Below are 16,106 nucleotides of genomic sequence, written 5' to 3' on the forward strand. Positions count from 1 at the left end.
AGCCTGCCCAGAGCCACATCCAGCCTGGCCTTGAATGCCTCCAGGGATGGGGCATCCACAACCTCCCTGGGCAACCCGTTCCAGTGCCTCACCACCCTCTGAGTGAAAACCTTTCTCCTAATCTCTAACCTAAATCTCCCCTGTCTTAGTTTAAAACTATTCCCCCTTGTCCTATCACTATCAACATATGTAAACAGGCATTCCCCCTCCTGTTTATATGCTCCCTTCAAGTACTGGAAGGCCGCAATGAGGTCTCCCCGGAGCCTTCTCCAAGCTAAACAAGCCCAGTTCCCTCAACCTTTCTGCATAGGAGAGGTGCTCCAGCCCTCTGATCATCTTAGTGGCCCTCCTCTGGACCCATTCCAAGAGCTCCACATCCTTCTTGTGCTGGGGGCCCCAGGCCTGCACGCAGTATTCCAGGTGGGGTCTCACAAGAGCAGAGTAGAGGGGGACAATCACCTCCCCCTCCCTGCTGGCCACCCCTTTTTTAATGCAGTCCAGGACATAGCTGGCCTTCCGGGCTACAAGCACACACTGCTAGCTCATGTCCAGCTTCTCGTCCAGAAGGACGTCCATCAAGTCCTCCGCAGACTGCTCTCAAGTTCTTCTTCTCCCAATCTATATAAATACCTGGGATTGCCCCAGCCCAAGTGCAACACTTTGCACTTGGCCTTGTTGAACCTCATTAGGTTCTCATGGGCCCACTTCTCCAGCCTGTCCAGGTCCCTCTGGATGGCATCCCTTCCCTCTATTGTATCGACTGCACCGCTCAGCTTGGTGTCATCTGCAAACTTGCTGAGGGTGCACTCGATTCCATCGTCTATGTCGTTGATAAAGATGTTGAAGAGCACCGGTCCCAAGACCGACCCCTGAGGGACACCACTTGTGACTGGCCTCCACCCAGACATAGAACCGTTGACCACAACCCTTTGGCTGTGACCAGCCAACCAATTCTTTATCCACCTAACAGTCCATCCTTCAAATCCATACCTCTCCAATTTAGAGAGAAGAATGTGGTGAGGGACCATGTCAAAGGCTTTGCTCAAGTCCAGGTAGATGATATCCATCACCCTTCCTTTGTCCACTGATGCCATCACTCCATCATAGAAGGCCACCAGATTGGTTAGGCAAGATCTGCCTTTGGTGAAGCCGTGCTGGCTGTCTCGAATCACCTCTTTATCTCGTGCATGCCTTAACATGTCTTCCAGGAGGATCTGCTCCATGATCTTCCCAGGCACAGAGGTGAGGCTCACCGGCCTGTAGTTCCCCGGGTCTTCTTTTCTCCCTTTCTTAAAAGTGGGAGTAATGTTTCCCTTTTTCCAGTCACCAGGGACTTCACCCGACAGCCATGATTTTTCAAATATGATGGAGAGTGGCAACCACATCAGCCATCTCTCTCAGCACCCTGGGATGCATACCATCTGGCCCCATGGACTTATACACATCCAATTTCCTTAGGCAGTCCCAGACTTGTTCCACTGTCACAGTGGGACGGAATCCGCTCCTCTCACCCTCTCCTCGAGGTTCAGGGTCCTGACAGACATAGGAAACTTGACCACCAGTGAAGACTGAGGCAAAGCACTTATTGAGTACCTCAGCTTTTTCCATGTCTGAGGAAGCCAGTTCTCCCGGTCCATCTATTACCTGGAGGAGGAAGTTATCCTCAACAGACTCCAGGAATCTCCTGGATTGTCTGCAACCCGCCGTGCTGCTACCCCAGCAGATATCTGGGTGGTTGAAATCCCCCATCAGGACAAGAGCTTGTGAGCGCAACAGTTCTTGCAGCTGAAGAAGGCCTTGTCGACAGACTCCCCCTGATCAGGTGGCACGTAGCAGATCCCAACCACTAGATGTCCTTTACCAGACCGATCCTTGATTTTCACCCACAAGCTCTCAACCTGGTCATGGCTGTTTCTCAGGAACAGCTCTTCACAATCTGTCCACTTCCTAACATAGAGGGCAACTCCTCCTCCCCTCCTTCCTTGCCTATCCCTTCTGAACAGTTTGTAACCATCAACAGCCACACTCCAGTCATGGGAATCATCCCACCAGGTTTCTGTGATGGCAATTACATCATAGTTCCTAACTTGCATGGTGGCCTCCAGCTCCTCCTGTTTGTTACCCATACTGCGTGCATTAGTGTAAATGCACCTCAGCTGGGCCACCTTTTGGGAGGGAGAAGCCCTAATACCCTCTTGACCATACTCAGGTGTTTCCATAGTTACCAACCTCTCACCAACCCTTGTGTCCTTCCTGCAAAATGTTATGTCATCCTCATCCTTCACCAAGACACAAGACTGCGAGGTCTTGCTAGCACATTCCTCACCCACAAGAACTGGCATGTTACATTCAGGCTCCTTTACAGTGCCCCCGGTTCCACCCCCACCCCCCTTCATACCTAGTTTAAAGCTCTGTCAATGAACCCTGCCAACTCCCATCGTAAAATCCTTTTCTGCCAGTGGAAAAAGCTATTCCTGTCTGTTGTCAGCAGTCCTGGTCTCATGTAAATCGACCCAAGGTCAAAAAAAACAAAACCCTGCTGGTGACACAAGGCTCAGAGCAAATTATTAACCCGCTGGCTCATCATGTCCAGTCCCTCATTATTTCCTATAACTGGAGGGATAGAGGAGAACACGACTCGTGCTCCCGAATCCTTGACCAGTCTCCCCAAGGCTCTGAAGTCCTTCTTCATAGCCCTTAGAGGAGTTCTTCCTATTTCACAGAATTCACAGAATCATCTAGGTTGGAAGAGACCTCCAAGATCACCTAGTCCAACCTCTGACCTAACACTAACAAGTCCTCCACTAAACCATATCACTAAGCTCAACATCTAAACGTCTTTTAAAGACCTCCAGGGATGGTCACTCAACCACTTCCCTGGGCAGCCTATTCCAATGCCTAACAACTCTTTTGGTAAAAAAGTTCTTCCTAATATCCAACCTAAACCTCCCCTGGTGCAGCTTTAGCCCATTCCCCCTCGTCCTGTCACCAGGCACGTGGGAGAATAGACCAACCCCTACCTCGCTACAGCCTCCTTTAAGGTACCTATAGAGAGCGATAAGGTCATCCCTGAGCCTCCTCTTCTCCAGGCTGAACAACCCCAGCTCCCTCAGCCGCTCCTCATAAGACTTGTTCTCCAGACCCCTCACCAGCTTGGTCGCCCTTCTCTGGACTCGCTCGAGCACCTCCATGTCCTTCTTGTAGTGAGGGGCCCAAAAGTGAACACAGTACTCGAGGTGCGGCCTCACCAGAGCCGAGTACAGGGGGACAATCACTTCCCTAGACCTGCTGGCCACGCTGCTTCTTATGCAAGCCAGGATGCTGTTGGCCTTCTTGGCCACCTGGGCACACTGCTGGCTCATATTCAGCCGACTATCAACCAGTACTCCCAGGTCCTTCTCTGCCAGGCAGCTTTCCAGCCACTCATCTCCCAGCCTGTAGCGCTGCTTGGGGTTGTTGTGCCCCAGGTGCAGGACCCGGCACTTGACCTTGTTGAACTTCATACAGTTGGCCTCAGCCCATCGGTCCAGCCTATCCAGATCCTCCTGCAGAGCCTTCCTACCCTCGAGCAGATCTACACATGCACCTAACTTCGTGTCGTCTGCAAACTTACTGAGGGTGCACTCGATCCCCTCATCCAGATCATCGATAAAGATATTGAAGAGGACTGGCCCTAATACTGAGCCCTGGGGGATGCCACTAGGGACCGGCCTCCAACTGGATTTAACTCCATTCACCAGGACTCTTTGGGCCCGGCTATCCAGCCAGTTTTTAATCCAACGAAGCATACGCCAGTCCAAGCCACGAGCAGCCAGTTTCTTGAGGAGAATGCTGTGGGAAACGGTGTCGAAAGCCTTACTGAAGTCAAGGTAGACCACATCCACAGCCTTTCCCTCATCCACTAAGCGTGTCACTTTGTCATAGAAGGAGATCAGGTTCGTCAAGCAGGACCTGCCCTTCATAAACCCATGCTGACTGGGCCTGATCGCCTGGTTGCCCTGCAAGTGCCGCGTGATGACACTCAAGATAATCTGCTCCATGAGCTTCCCTGGCACTGAGGTCAAACTAACAGGCCTATAGTTTCCCGGGTCTACCCTCCGGCCCTTCTTGTAGATGGGCGTCACGTTTGCTAGCCGCCAGTCCACTGGGACCTCCCCTGATAGCCAGGACTGCTGATAAATGATGGAAAGCGGCTTGGTCGGCTCTTCCGCCAGTTCTCTCACTACCCTCGGGTGGATCCCATCCGGCCCCATCGACTTGTGTACATCCACGTGCTGTAGCAGGTTGCCAACCACTTCCTCGTGGATTATGAGGGCCACATCCTGCTCCCCATCCCCTTCCACCAGCTCAGGGTACTGGGTATCCAGAGAACAACTGGTCTTGCCACTAAAGCCTGAAGCAAAGAAGGCATTAAGCACCTCAGCCTTTTCCTCATCTCTTGTCACTATGTTTCCCCCCGCATCCAACAAAGGATGGAGATTCTCCTTAGTCCTCCTTTTCGTGTTAATGTATTTATAAAAACATTTTTTTTGTTATCTTTAACAGCAGTAGCCAGACTGAGCTCCAGATGAGCTTTGGCCTTTCTAATTTTGTCCCTACACATCCTTACAACATCCTTATAATCCTTCTGAGTGGCCTGCCCTCTTTTTCAAAGATCATAAATCCTCTTTTTTTCCCTAAGCTCTAGCCACAAGTCTCTGTTCAGCCAGGCCGGTCTTACATGCTGGCTCGTCTTTGGGCACGTGGGGACAGACCGCTCCTGAGCCATTAAGATTTCCTTCTTGAGGAGTGCCCAGCCTTCCTGGACTCCTCTGCCCTTCAGAACTGCCTCCCAAGGGACTCTGCCAACCAGTGTCCTGAACAGCTCAAAGTCTGCCCTCCGCAAGTCCAAGACAGCAGTTTTACTGGTCCTGGTTTCATCACTGCCTACTTGAAACAATAAAAGAGGATAATAGCCTGAGGGCCGTACTAGCGAAGGAAGTTTCTTCCTTACATCTTTAACCCGGGCCCCAGGAAGGCAGCAGACCTCCTTGTGTAGCGGGTCTGGTCTGCATATCGGGCCTTCTGCTCCCTTCAGCAGTGAGTCACCAATGAAAATGACCCGTCTTTTACTCTTTACTGAAGAGGTTTTAATGCAGTGGGCAGCCTGATTAGACTTTGGTGACACCTCCAAGTAGGAAGAACCATCACCCTCACCATTGTCCAGTTGTCCTCGCAGAGCAGTGTACCTGTTCTGCAGGGGCAGCTGGGGAGGTAGGGGAAGCACCGGGCAGGTGCACCTGCTATGCTTGTAACGCCGAGCAGGGACCTTTTGCCATTGCCCCCTGTCCCCCAATTCATCACCATCTTTGTTAGGGGGAGGAGAAGAGAGGGGGTTCACTGTAGCAGGCACTCTGTCTGCCTGCTGGTCCCCTCCTATTACCTGCTCGCAAGGTGGTAGGGGGTGATGTGTTTCTTGTGGAGCCTCTGCTGGCTGCCTAAGCCTCAGGGCTGGTATTTGGGGTGTCTCACCCCGGTGCCTTTCTTTCAGGCCTGGCAGGGAGTTGCTCCACCAGTCTATCTCCTGCTCACACTCCCTGATAGCCCTCAACCTCTCCACCTCCTCCCTGAGCTCTGCCACCAGGCGGACCAGGTCATCCACCTGCTCACACCTCACACACACAGTCCCTCTGCCTCCCTCAGATGGCAGCAACAGGCATCCCTTCCCTCCAGTGTGTCGACCACACCACACAGCTTGGTGTCATCAGCAAATGTGCTAATGCTGCACTCAATCTCACTGTCCATGTCACCAACAAAGATGTTAAACAGTGATGGTCCAGATACTGGCTCCTGAGGAAAGCCGCTCGTTACCAATCTCCACCTTGACATTGAGCCACTAACCTGCCGAATAGTCCATCTGTGAAATCCGTGTCTCTCCAATTTAGAGACAGGGATATCATGCAGGACAGTGTCACATGCTTGGCACAAGTCCAGGTAGATGATGTTGGTTGCTCTTCCCTTATCCACCAATGCTGTAACCCTGTCATAGAAGGCCACCAGATTTGTCAGGCATGATCTGCCCTTAGTGAAGCCATGTTGGCTGTCACCAATCGCCTCCTCATTTTCCATGTGCCTTAGCGTAGTTTCCAGGAGGATCTGCTCCATGACCTTGCCAGGCACAGAGGTGAGAGACTGACTGACCTGTAGTTCCTCGGGTCTTCCTTTTTCCCTTTTTAAAAACGGGGGTTATGTTTCCCCTCTTCCAGTCAGTGGGAACTTCACTGGACTGCCATGACTTCTTAAATATGATGGATAGTGGCTTAGCAACTTCATCTGCCAGTTCCCTCAGGACCCTCGGATGCATCTCATCAGGTCCCATGGCCTTGTGCACCTTCAGGTTCCTTAGATGGTCTTGAACCTGATCTTCTCCAGTAGTGGGAGGTTCTTCATTCTCCCAGTCCCTGCCTTTGCTTTCTGGGGCTTGGGCGGTGGCTAGAGCTCTTGCCAGTGAAGACTGAGGCAAAAAAAAGTCATTGAGTACCTCAGCCTTCTCCATATCCCAAATAACCAGGTCTCCTGTTTCCTTCCATAGATGGCCCACAGTTTCCAGAGTCTTCCCTTTATCACTCCTGTACGTATAGAAGCCTTTCTTGTTGGCCATGATGTCCCTGGCCAATTTTAATTCTAATAGGGCTTGTGCTTTACTAATCTGATGCCAGGCTGCTCGGACGATTTCTCTGTATTCCTCAGAGGCTACCTTTCCTTGCTTCCACACTCTGTAGGCCTCAGTTTTCTGCTTGAGTTTGGCCAGGAGCTCCTTGTTCGGCCATGCATTTTTGCTTGACTTCATCTTTGTTGGGATGCATCCTTCCTGAGCTTAGAGGAGGTGATCCTTGAAGAATATTAACCAATTTTCTTGGTCCCCTCTTCCCTCCAGGGCTTTGCCCCATGGGACTCTACCAAGCAGATCCCTGAAGAGGCTAAAATCTGTTCTCCCAAAGTCTGGGGTAGCGAGCTTGCTGTGCTCCCTCCTTGCTGCCTTCAGGATCTTAAATTGCACCATTTTGTGGTCGCTGTAGCCAAGGCTGTCCTTGAGCTTCACATTCCCCACCTTGTTGGTGAAAATGAGGCCCAGCATAGCGCCTCTCCTTGTTGGCTCCTCTATCACTTGGAGAAGGAAGTTTTCATCACTGTATTCCAGAAACCTCCTGGATTGCTTATGTCCTGCGGGGTTGTTCCTCCAACAGCTAGCTGGGTGGTTGGAGTCCCCCATGAGGACCAGGGCTTGTGAATGTGAGGCTGCTTCTGTCTATAGAGGGCCTCATCTGCTTGGTCTTCCTGATCAGGTGGCCTGTAGCAGACCCCCACTATAATGTCACCTGTCCCTGCCCTCCCTGTAATCCTGACCCATAAGCTCTCTGTCAGCTCCTCATCCATTCCCAGGCAGAGCTCCATGCATGCACTCTAGCTGCTCACTGACATAGAGGGTGATGCCCCCTCCTCATCTCTTGTGCCTGTCCTTCCTAAAGAGCCTGTGTTCCTCCATTCCAACAGTGCAGTCGTGGGAGACATCCCACAGCATCTCTGTAATGCCAATGAGGTCATAGTTCTGCAGTCGTGTGTACATCTCTAACTCCTCTTGTTTATTCCTCATGCTAAATATGTTAGTGTAGAGGTATTTAAGTTAGGCCCCTGATGAAGCTGACTTACTGGCTGGAGTGGCTGGAATTCCTTTGTACTGCTCTTCCGGTGCTCTCCTGCTGACCTGTGACTCTTCTCCAGGCTCTGGGGATCTATCGCTGACACTGGCATCAAACTGGGAAGAGTGGGACGGATTGAGGTTCCTCTCCCCTGGCAACTCCCATTTAAAGCCATCTTCACCAGCTTGGCAATGGAAGCTGTTTAGACAGTATTTGGCAGTGAATGAATTAGGAATCAGAGTAAGTAATCTCTCTGAAGAAATGACGGTCAGATGAATAGAAGCTTGGTCACTCTCTGAATATATCAAAGGTGAATGTTATATTTTAAAATGTCACAATCTGTCATATGAATAGGCAGCACTCAGCGGTGGCATGACTTCATTCAGGCCACGACAGCCCACTCTTAGTCTCCACTTGCCATTAGACTTTCGCACTGGCCATATGATACTATTAAAGGGTGAGCGAGTCTTGCTGATCACTCCTTGGCTCCCCAGGTGACGAATCAGCTTATGGATGGGAATCAGGGAGTCTCGGTTGGTGCGATATTGTCTGGGTGGAGGCATCAGCCACTGCTGGGGTAGATGGTGCAGAGCCACAGCCTTTGCCCTGAGGCAAGTGCCTACTTGAGGATTGGGTAGGGTAAGTACCCTTGGCCTGTGCGGATCCAGTTCAGTGTTAAAGTGTATTTGGCGCCTCCTGCTCGGCCAGTGGAATGGCCCTTCCTCAAAGGGGCGCCCTCCCTGCACGCCCTCCTGCGCAAGCTGCAACGCCACACCCTGGCTGATGTGCCACACCCTGTTTGCCTGTTCTATTTTCCATGTTCCCTAGGGGCTGCTTATGGGTGTGTGCTTATGACTGCTTATGGGTGTGTGTTTGTGGCAGCTTTTACTGCTGGCCCCTCCCATGCCTCCTCAGCCATTGACAACAAGTAAGTCCTTTCCAGATCTAAAGGTGCAATATCCTTACAATGATCAATAACCAGTTAATCTAGTCACAATCACAAAGTTAAGAAACTTCAGTTTGAGATGTTTAGGCTGCTTGCATCAAGTAGTAACTTTGATGGAGAAGCCTGCCCTCTTACCACTTAGTAAGTGAGTAAAGCCTACTTATCACAGCTATAGACTCCTTTGCTGAGAAAAACACAGGAGATGAAATGTAAACAGAAGGATGGTCATGCCAAGTCAAAATAATTCAGAACATTCTACTTGGCCCCTACAAATAAAATAAACAGACATCCAATGATTGTTGTCAAAAGTGCCATGCCAAAGAGCTCTTTCCAGAAGACAAGAAGTGGGGTAGAATGTCTCAAAAATTTTCTTCTCCAAGCTTCAAAAACAATCATCAAAACAGTCAGTGAAACATTAGTAACAACTATGAATTGTAATGTCTCAAGTAGGAAGCAGCAGCAAGAACTGGAGGAGCAATATTAAATATAAACTTAATTAGAATAAAGCTAAGCAGTATAGGAATCAAAGACGAGCTTATAGGCCACGTTTTCTCACCAACTTCTTTATCCACTTTAACTTTTCTCTTTTTTCCTCCAAGAAACATTTAGTTTCTTCATTTGAAAAAAGTTTGAAAGCCTTACTGATTCATAACTTCATTAACAAAGGGTTTTGGCTAACCTATGCATCCCCTGCTTTATTTTATTTGAGTTCTACACACCTAAATGACCCAAAACTGCGTCATCTGCGTCATAAAGAAAGAGCATGAGGGGACAAACTGCATTTTAGGATGCATTAAACACAGCACAGCCAGCCGGTCAAAAGAGGTCAAACTCCCACCATATTTAGTGTTGGTGCAGTCTCACCTTGAATACTGTGTGCAGTTCTGGTCTCCACAATATAAAAAGGATGTTAAGTTACTTGAAAGCATCCAGTGGAAGGCAACAAAGCTGGTAAAAGGGCTGGAAGGCATGTCCTATAAGGAGAGGCTGAAGTCACTTGGGTTGTCTAGTCTGAAGAAAAGAAGGCTAAGAGGCAACTTCGTTGCTCTCAACAACTTCCTGAGGAGGGAAAGCGGAGAGGGAGGGGCCAGTCTCTTCTCCCTGTTATCTGATGACAGGATGCGCAGGAATAACACAAAGAGCACCAGTGGAGGTTTAGACTGGAAGTTAGGAAAAATTTCCTTATTGTGAGGGTGGTCAAACACTGATACAGGCTTCCTAGAGAGTTGGTTGATGCTCCATGCCAGTCAGTGTTCAAGAGGCATTTAGATAACGTCCTCGATAATATGCTTTAACTTTTGGGTAGCCCTGAAGAGGTCAGGCATTTGGACTAGATGATCTTTGAAGGTCCCTTCCAAGTGAACTATTCTATTCATCAACACACCGATAATCTCATATAAAACTGTGGTCTGAAAGTACTCTGAGTTTGAAACATGCTACTAAGAAGCATCCTATATTACAGAAACCATCACAAAGTTTTGTGAAAAGTCTCAGAAGAGATGTGTGTATATATTTTATATATACACCATAGAATCATAGAACATCCTGAGTTGGAAGGGACCCACCAACAAGAACCATCGAGTCCAGCTCCAGGCTCCACAGAGGACCACACAAAAATCAAAACATATGTCTGAGAGTGTCGTCCAAATGCTTATTGAACTCCAGCAGCCTTGGGGCCACGACCATTTCCAAGTTCAGAATCCGACACTTGCTCTTGTTAAACTTCATACAGTTGGTGATTGCCCAGCCCTCCAATTTGTCAAAATCTCTCTGCAAGGCTTCTCTGCCCTCAATGGAGTCAACAGCTCCTCCTAATCCACTGTGGTCTGCAAACTTACTTAGTATGCATTCAACTCCCATATCCAGATCATTAAAAAAAAAAACATTAAAGGGAGCTGGCCCTAAAATGGAGCTCTGTGGAACTCCACCAGTGACTGGTTGCCAACCTAATGTAACCTCATTTACTATAATCCTTCGAGCCCAACCTGCCAGCCACTGTATTATGTTTTTATCTAGCTGTATGCTGGACATTTTGTCCAGAAGGATACAGTGAGAAACCATATCAAAAGCTTAACTGATATCCAGAAAGATTACATCAACTGGCTTCCCTTGGTCGACTAGATGGATAACGCTGTCATAAAAGGAAATTAAGTTTGTTAAACAGGACTTCCCCATTGTGAACCCGCGTTGGCTATGAACAATGACTGCACTGTCTTTCAAGTGTTTTCCAGTAACTCCCAGAATAATCTTCTCCATAATTTTACCAGGCACTGAAGTGCGACTGACAGGACTGTAATTACCAGGGTCGTCTTTCTTGCCCTTCTTGAAAACTGGAATGACGTTTGCCAGCTTCCAGTCGACTGGGGCCTCTCCAAATTTCCAAGACTGTTGAAAAACAGTTGAAAGAAATCTCACAATAACATCATCCAGCTCTTTGAGTACCCTGGGATGAATCCCATCAGGCCCCATAGACTTATGTGCATCCAGGTGGAGTAGTAAATCCCCCACAAGTTTGGAATTGGCTGGGAGTTTATCATTCCTGCAGTCACGGTCCTCCAACTCAAGGTCCCAGGGCCCCCATCATCAGTGCTGAAGACAAAGAAGGCATTAAATATCTCTACTTTGTGTATGTCTCTATTTGTGAGGTGCCCATCCTCATCAAGTAATGGACCAATGTTTTCTCTGGTACTCCTTTTGCTGTTAATATACTTAATAAAGCCCTTTTTGTCGCCCTCCACAGTACTGGCCAGCTTTAACTCTAACTGCGCTTTGGCTTCATGAATTATCTCCCTGCAATGTTGAACAGCATCTCCGTAGTCCTCCCATGTCATATGACCTCGCTTCCAGTGTCCATACACTTTCCTTTTCTGCCTAAGCTCTAGAAGAAAATGTTCCCCCCAGAAGTGAATCACCGATGACAATAACCATTCTTTTTTTTCTTGTCAGAGATGGTCATGATATACGGGGAGTAGGCTGACTTCCCCTTGATGACCTCTCCAACCCATAATGACCTTCATCCACATCATAGGAATAGTCAGCATGGATTCACCAAGGGGAAGTCATATTTGACCAATCTGATATCCTTCTATGATGAGATAACTAGTTGGGTAGATGAGGGGAGAACGGTGGATGTGGTCTACCTTGACTTCAGCAAGGCTTTTGACACTGTCTCCTATAGCATCCTCATAGGCAAGATCAGGAAGTGTGGCCTAGATGAATGGACAGTGAGGTGGATCGGCAATTGTCTAGATGGCAGAGCTCAGAGGGTTTTGCTTAGTGGTGCAGAATCTAGTTGGAGGCCTGTAGCTAGCAGTGTCCCCCAGGGGTCAGTACTGGGTCCAGTCTTGTTCAACTTATTCATCAACGACCTGGAAAATGGAATGGGAGTTTGCTGACAACACAAAAGCTCGGAAGAGTGGCTGATACCAGAGAGGGCTGTGCTGCCATTCAGAGGAACCTCGACAGGCTGGAGGGTTGGGCCGAGAGGAACCTCATGAAGTTCAACAATGCAAGTGCAGGGTCCTGCACCTAGGGAAGAATAGCCCCAAGCACCAGTACAGGCTGAGGGATGACCTGCTGGAGAGCACCACTACTGAAGCAAGTTCAGAGGAGGGCTACTAAGATGATTAGAGGACTGGAGCACCTGTCGTATGAGGACAGGCTGAGAGAACTGGGCCTGTTTAGCCTGAAAAAGAGAAGACTGAGGGGAGACCTCATCAATGTCTATAAATATTTGAGGGGAGGGTGTCAAGAGGGTGGAGGCAGTCTCTTTTCATTTGTGCCCAGTGACAGGACAAGAGGCAACAGGCACAAACTGAAGCACAGGAAATTCCATCTGACTATGAGGGGGCACTTCTTTACTGTGAGGGTGACAGAGCACTGGAACAGGTTGCCCAGAGAAGTTGTAGAGTCTCCTTCTCTGGAGATATTCAAAACCCTCCTGGATGCCATCCTGTGCAAGGTGTTCTAGGTGAACCTGCTTGGCAGGTGTCCTGGTTTCAGTTAGGACAGAGTTAATTTTCCTCCTAGTAGCTGGTAGGGTGCTATGTTTTGGATTAGGATGAGAAGAGCGCTGATAACATGCTGATGTTTTGGTTGTTGTGGAGCAGTGCTTGCACCAAGCCAAGGACTTTTCAGCTTCTCGCTCTGTCCTGTTAGCGAGCAGGCTAGGACAGCTGACCCAAACTGGCCAAAGGGGTATTCCATACCATCTGACGTCATGCTGAACAATATATAGGGGTGGCTAGCCGGGGTGGAGGGGGGCCGGCTGCTCGGGGATAGGCTGGGCATTGGTCAACGGATGGTGAGCAATTGCATTGTGCATCACTTATTTCGTATACATTATTACTATTAATACTATTATTATTATTGTTATTATTTTTCCTGTCTTAGTAAACTGTCTTTATCTCAACTCACAGGCTTCACTTTCCCGTTTCTCTCCCCCATCCCAGAGAGGGAGGGGGGAGGGTGAGCGAATGGCTGTGTGGTGTTTAGCTGCCAGCCAGGCTAAACCACAACAGCAGGGGTTTGGACTAGATGATCTTCAGAGGTCCCTTCCAACCTCGATCATTCTGTGATCATCACTTGTCTGTCCATCAAGTTCCAGAGCCTCATACCTGTTGTATAAGGGCACCTGGAAAGGTGAGGTAGACAGGGAAGGGATTTGTCTGCTTGGAGTGGCAGGCAAACATGTAACATATACATGTATATACATATGTATACATTGTTACATACATACACAGACATTTTCAATTACAGGACACGTCCTGTCAAGTTATAATAGAACATTTTCCCAAACTGACATACAATGATAAAAATATGCCACAAATCTACCCTTTCCAATCCAACATATGAGGACCTTCTTGAAAGCACAGGTATCTCAGCACAGCAGGGAGTTACTACTGCCATTTAAGAAGAATTTAAAACATCAGTTAACTGCACCTTTGTTTAGTCAATTTCTACTCGTATTCAAGACAGCATCCACTATATTGCCCATCCTGCACATACAGTGCTATTTTTTCAATACACAAAGCAGATGCTATTAAGTTATTTGAAGCAGAACTTTAAAATATAATTTCGCATTAAAACTATTGTTGCTATAAACATTTTTGTATTTGAAATACTGAAGAAGAACACCTATTTAAGTTTAGGGCATTATCAGAACTTATTCACTTTGCATAGAATTTTTCAAAGGAAGCAATAGCATCTTGAAAAGATTAAACAGCTGCAAGAACAAGATGATTAAGATGAAAACTAACCACCTTTTAGATAAGGGCAGAAGCCTTCCTAAGCTTGACTGCATCTGTTAGGAAAGCCCAGAAGTCAAGTAAATTTGGCTTCAAGTTAAACTCTTAAAATAACCATATATGTGGTTCTTACCTATGTCAGTGAATTATTTTGCTTTCTGTGAAGACCTTCAAGCAAATGCCTTAAAAAGGGATCAAAATGATAAACTCATAACCTTCATAGATGTTCAGAAGTGAAGCCAGGGATAGAAGAATGGGGGCTTGCTTAATCGTATTAATGATTTCTAAATAAAACAATCGTAATTATTAAAGCCAGGAATGAAAGAATGGGGGCTTGCTTAATCGCTTTAAAAATAGATGTTGCTGAATGTCTTTGCTTACTACTGTGCAAATTAACCGAAACAAGGAGTCTCGGGGCCCCTCACAGAAGATGTTTCCTGACAAAAATGGGGAACCTGTCTCAAAAACCAGCTGAGACTGACCTTGTGGTTTGGACAAGAGCCAAGGAGCAGCCGAGTCTGTACAAAGGCAGGGGGTCAACTAGTGGTGATGAAGAGGAGTTATCGGACTTCATCCCCACGACCCCCCGACGACCACCACCACCAGAAGGCACTGCGCAGGTGCAGATGGGAGGAGTTTATGAAAATGACTTCTTGGAGCTAATTTTAATACAAAGCGGGGATAGGTTATGAATATGTATAGGCATATTGGGAAACTTCATGCATACGTAACTTTTTACTGCATATAAACAAAGCAAGTTGCCGTGTTAAGGTGCGCATGCCTTTGGGAGCTATCCTGCATGTGCCCGGCACCGAAATAAACCACATACCTACTTTATAACTTATTTGCTTTGAGTTATAGAGTTCTTCCATGAATCAGAAGAACTTCTTTGTATTTCAAAGCACTTATATGTTAACTTAAAGAGCAGGAGACAGTAGGTAAGAGTTTGATTTTTCAAGATCTATGCTTCTATTAGTCTTAATTTAAAATTTCCCCCTCAAACTTTGTTCCTTAAAACTCTGCTATTTCATCATTTCTACAATCAAGAGAGACTTAAGGGAAAAAAAAAAAACAAACACAAAAACAACAAAACAATCCAAAACACTAACATCAAATGCACTGCAAAGCAGCACGAGAAGCTGTATACAGTAGATTACCCCCTTCTTGTCAATTTGAAAGACAAATAAGAAGCAGTATTTTAGGCTCAGGCTTCCAGACAAGCAGTAACATCCTCACAATGCAGCAAAACGTGCAGCGTCAGAGCCAGCAGTCCAGCGAAAGCATGCAGGCAACAGCTCCACCAAGGGCACATACCCCCCACGAGCTCTGGCTTTCGCCTCGAATCCCAGAGCCAGATTAGCTCAGGAGGCCCCTGCTCGCCCTCCCCCGCCCCCGCCTTTGCCCCAGGGACGATGGGTACTCCGCAACGCGATGCGAGCTCTGCCACACGGGCAGCGAACCCCCCCCCACCCCGCTCCCAGCCCCCTTGGCGCGATCCGCCACGGCGAGGGCAGCGCTCCTGCCCCGCCACGGCTGGGCGCTGGCAGTGGCCCAACGTGGGGGTAACCCGGTAAAGCGACAGATACCGAAGCAGCCATGCCAGGACTTGAAAAAAAAAAAAAAAGCCCTTAGCTTCTTTTTTTTTTTTTTTGACACCAACAGGTGTCCAGACCTGCGGCGGGAGAAGGCGACTCTACACAGCCTTTCAAACGCCGCGCCACACGTCCATCCGTTGAACCGGCGGAGGCACGGCTCAACGCGCCGCGACCCAGCCACCGCCACCGCAGTGCTGGTCTGCGGCCGCGCAGGCCACACTCCCCCCACCCGGCTCCCCAGCGCCCGCCCGGGCCCCACTCTGCCCTGCCTGTCCCGTGCAGGCCTCGGCCAAGGATACATGTTGCACAGCTCTCTGTGTGGTAGTGTCCGGGGACTGAGACTCCCTGAGTAGCTGCAGGATCTGCTGGAGTCCCTGCTCGTCAGGCTTCCACTCGTACTCCATCTTTGCTTGCTGGAAAACACCAGAAAACAGGAAGACGCGGTTAGCAACGCAGCAGACCCCAGGCCGTGGGGGAAGACGGGAAGAAGGGATCAAGCGAGCGGCCAGACCCGACCCACTCTCGCCCCTTCGGTCCGCCAACCTCTCCACCGCCAGCCCAGAGCCCGGCCCCATGACCGGCCGGAACCGACCTATTCCTGCTGCCGCCTACTGAGCGCCACACCGAGCCGACAGAGACA

The 16,106-nt window shown here is 48.7% G+C and overlaps 1 protein-coding gene across 1 annotated transcript in view; it reads right to left on the reverse strand.

The window, feature by feature from the left end:
• The window catches only part of LOC121062917 (transportin-1-like), a 133,704-nt gene extending 117,822 nt beyond the window's left edge, over positions 1 to 15,882 (reverse strand). Inside the window, exon 1 of the mRNA XM_040543216.1 lies at positions 15,766 to 15,882. Within this exon, the coding sequence (XP_040399150.1) occupies positions 15,766 to 15,870 (105 nt within the window). The 5' untranslated portion in view covers positions 15,871 to 15,882. The remainder of the gene's footprint in view (positions 1 to 15,765) is intronic.
• Between the last annotated feature and the right edge of the window lie 224 nt (positions 15,883 to 16,106).

The sequence above is a fragment of the Cygnus olor genome (assembly GCF_009769625.2).
Source record: "Cygnus olor isolate bCygOlo1 chromosome W unlocalized genomic scaffold, bCygOlo1.pri.v2 SUPER_W2, whole genome shotgun sequence".
Lineage (NCBI taxonomy): Eukaryota > Metazoa > Chordata > Aves > Anseriformes > Anatidae > Cygnus > Cygnus olor.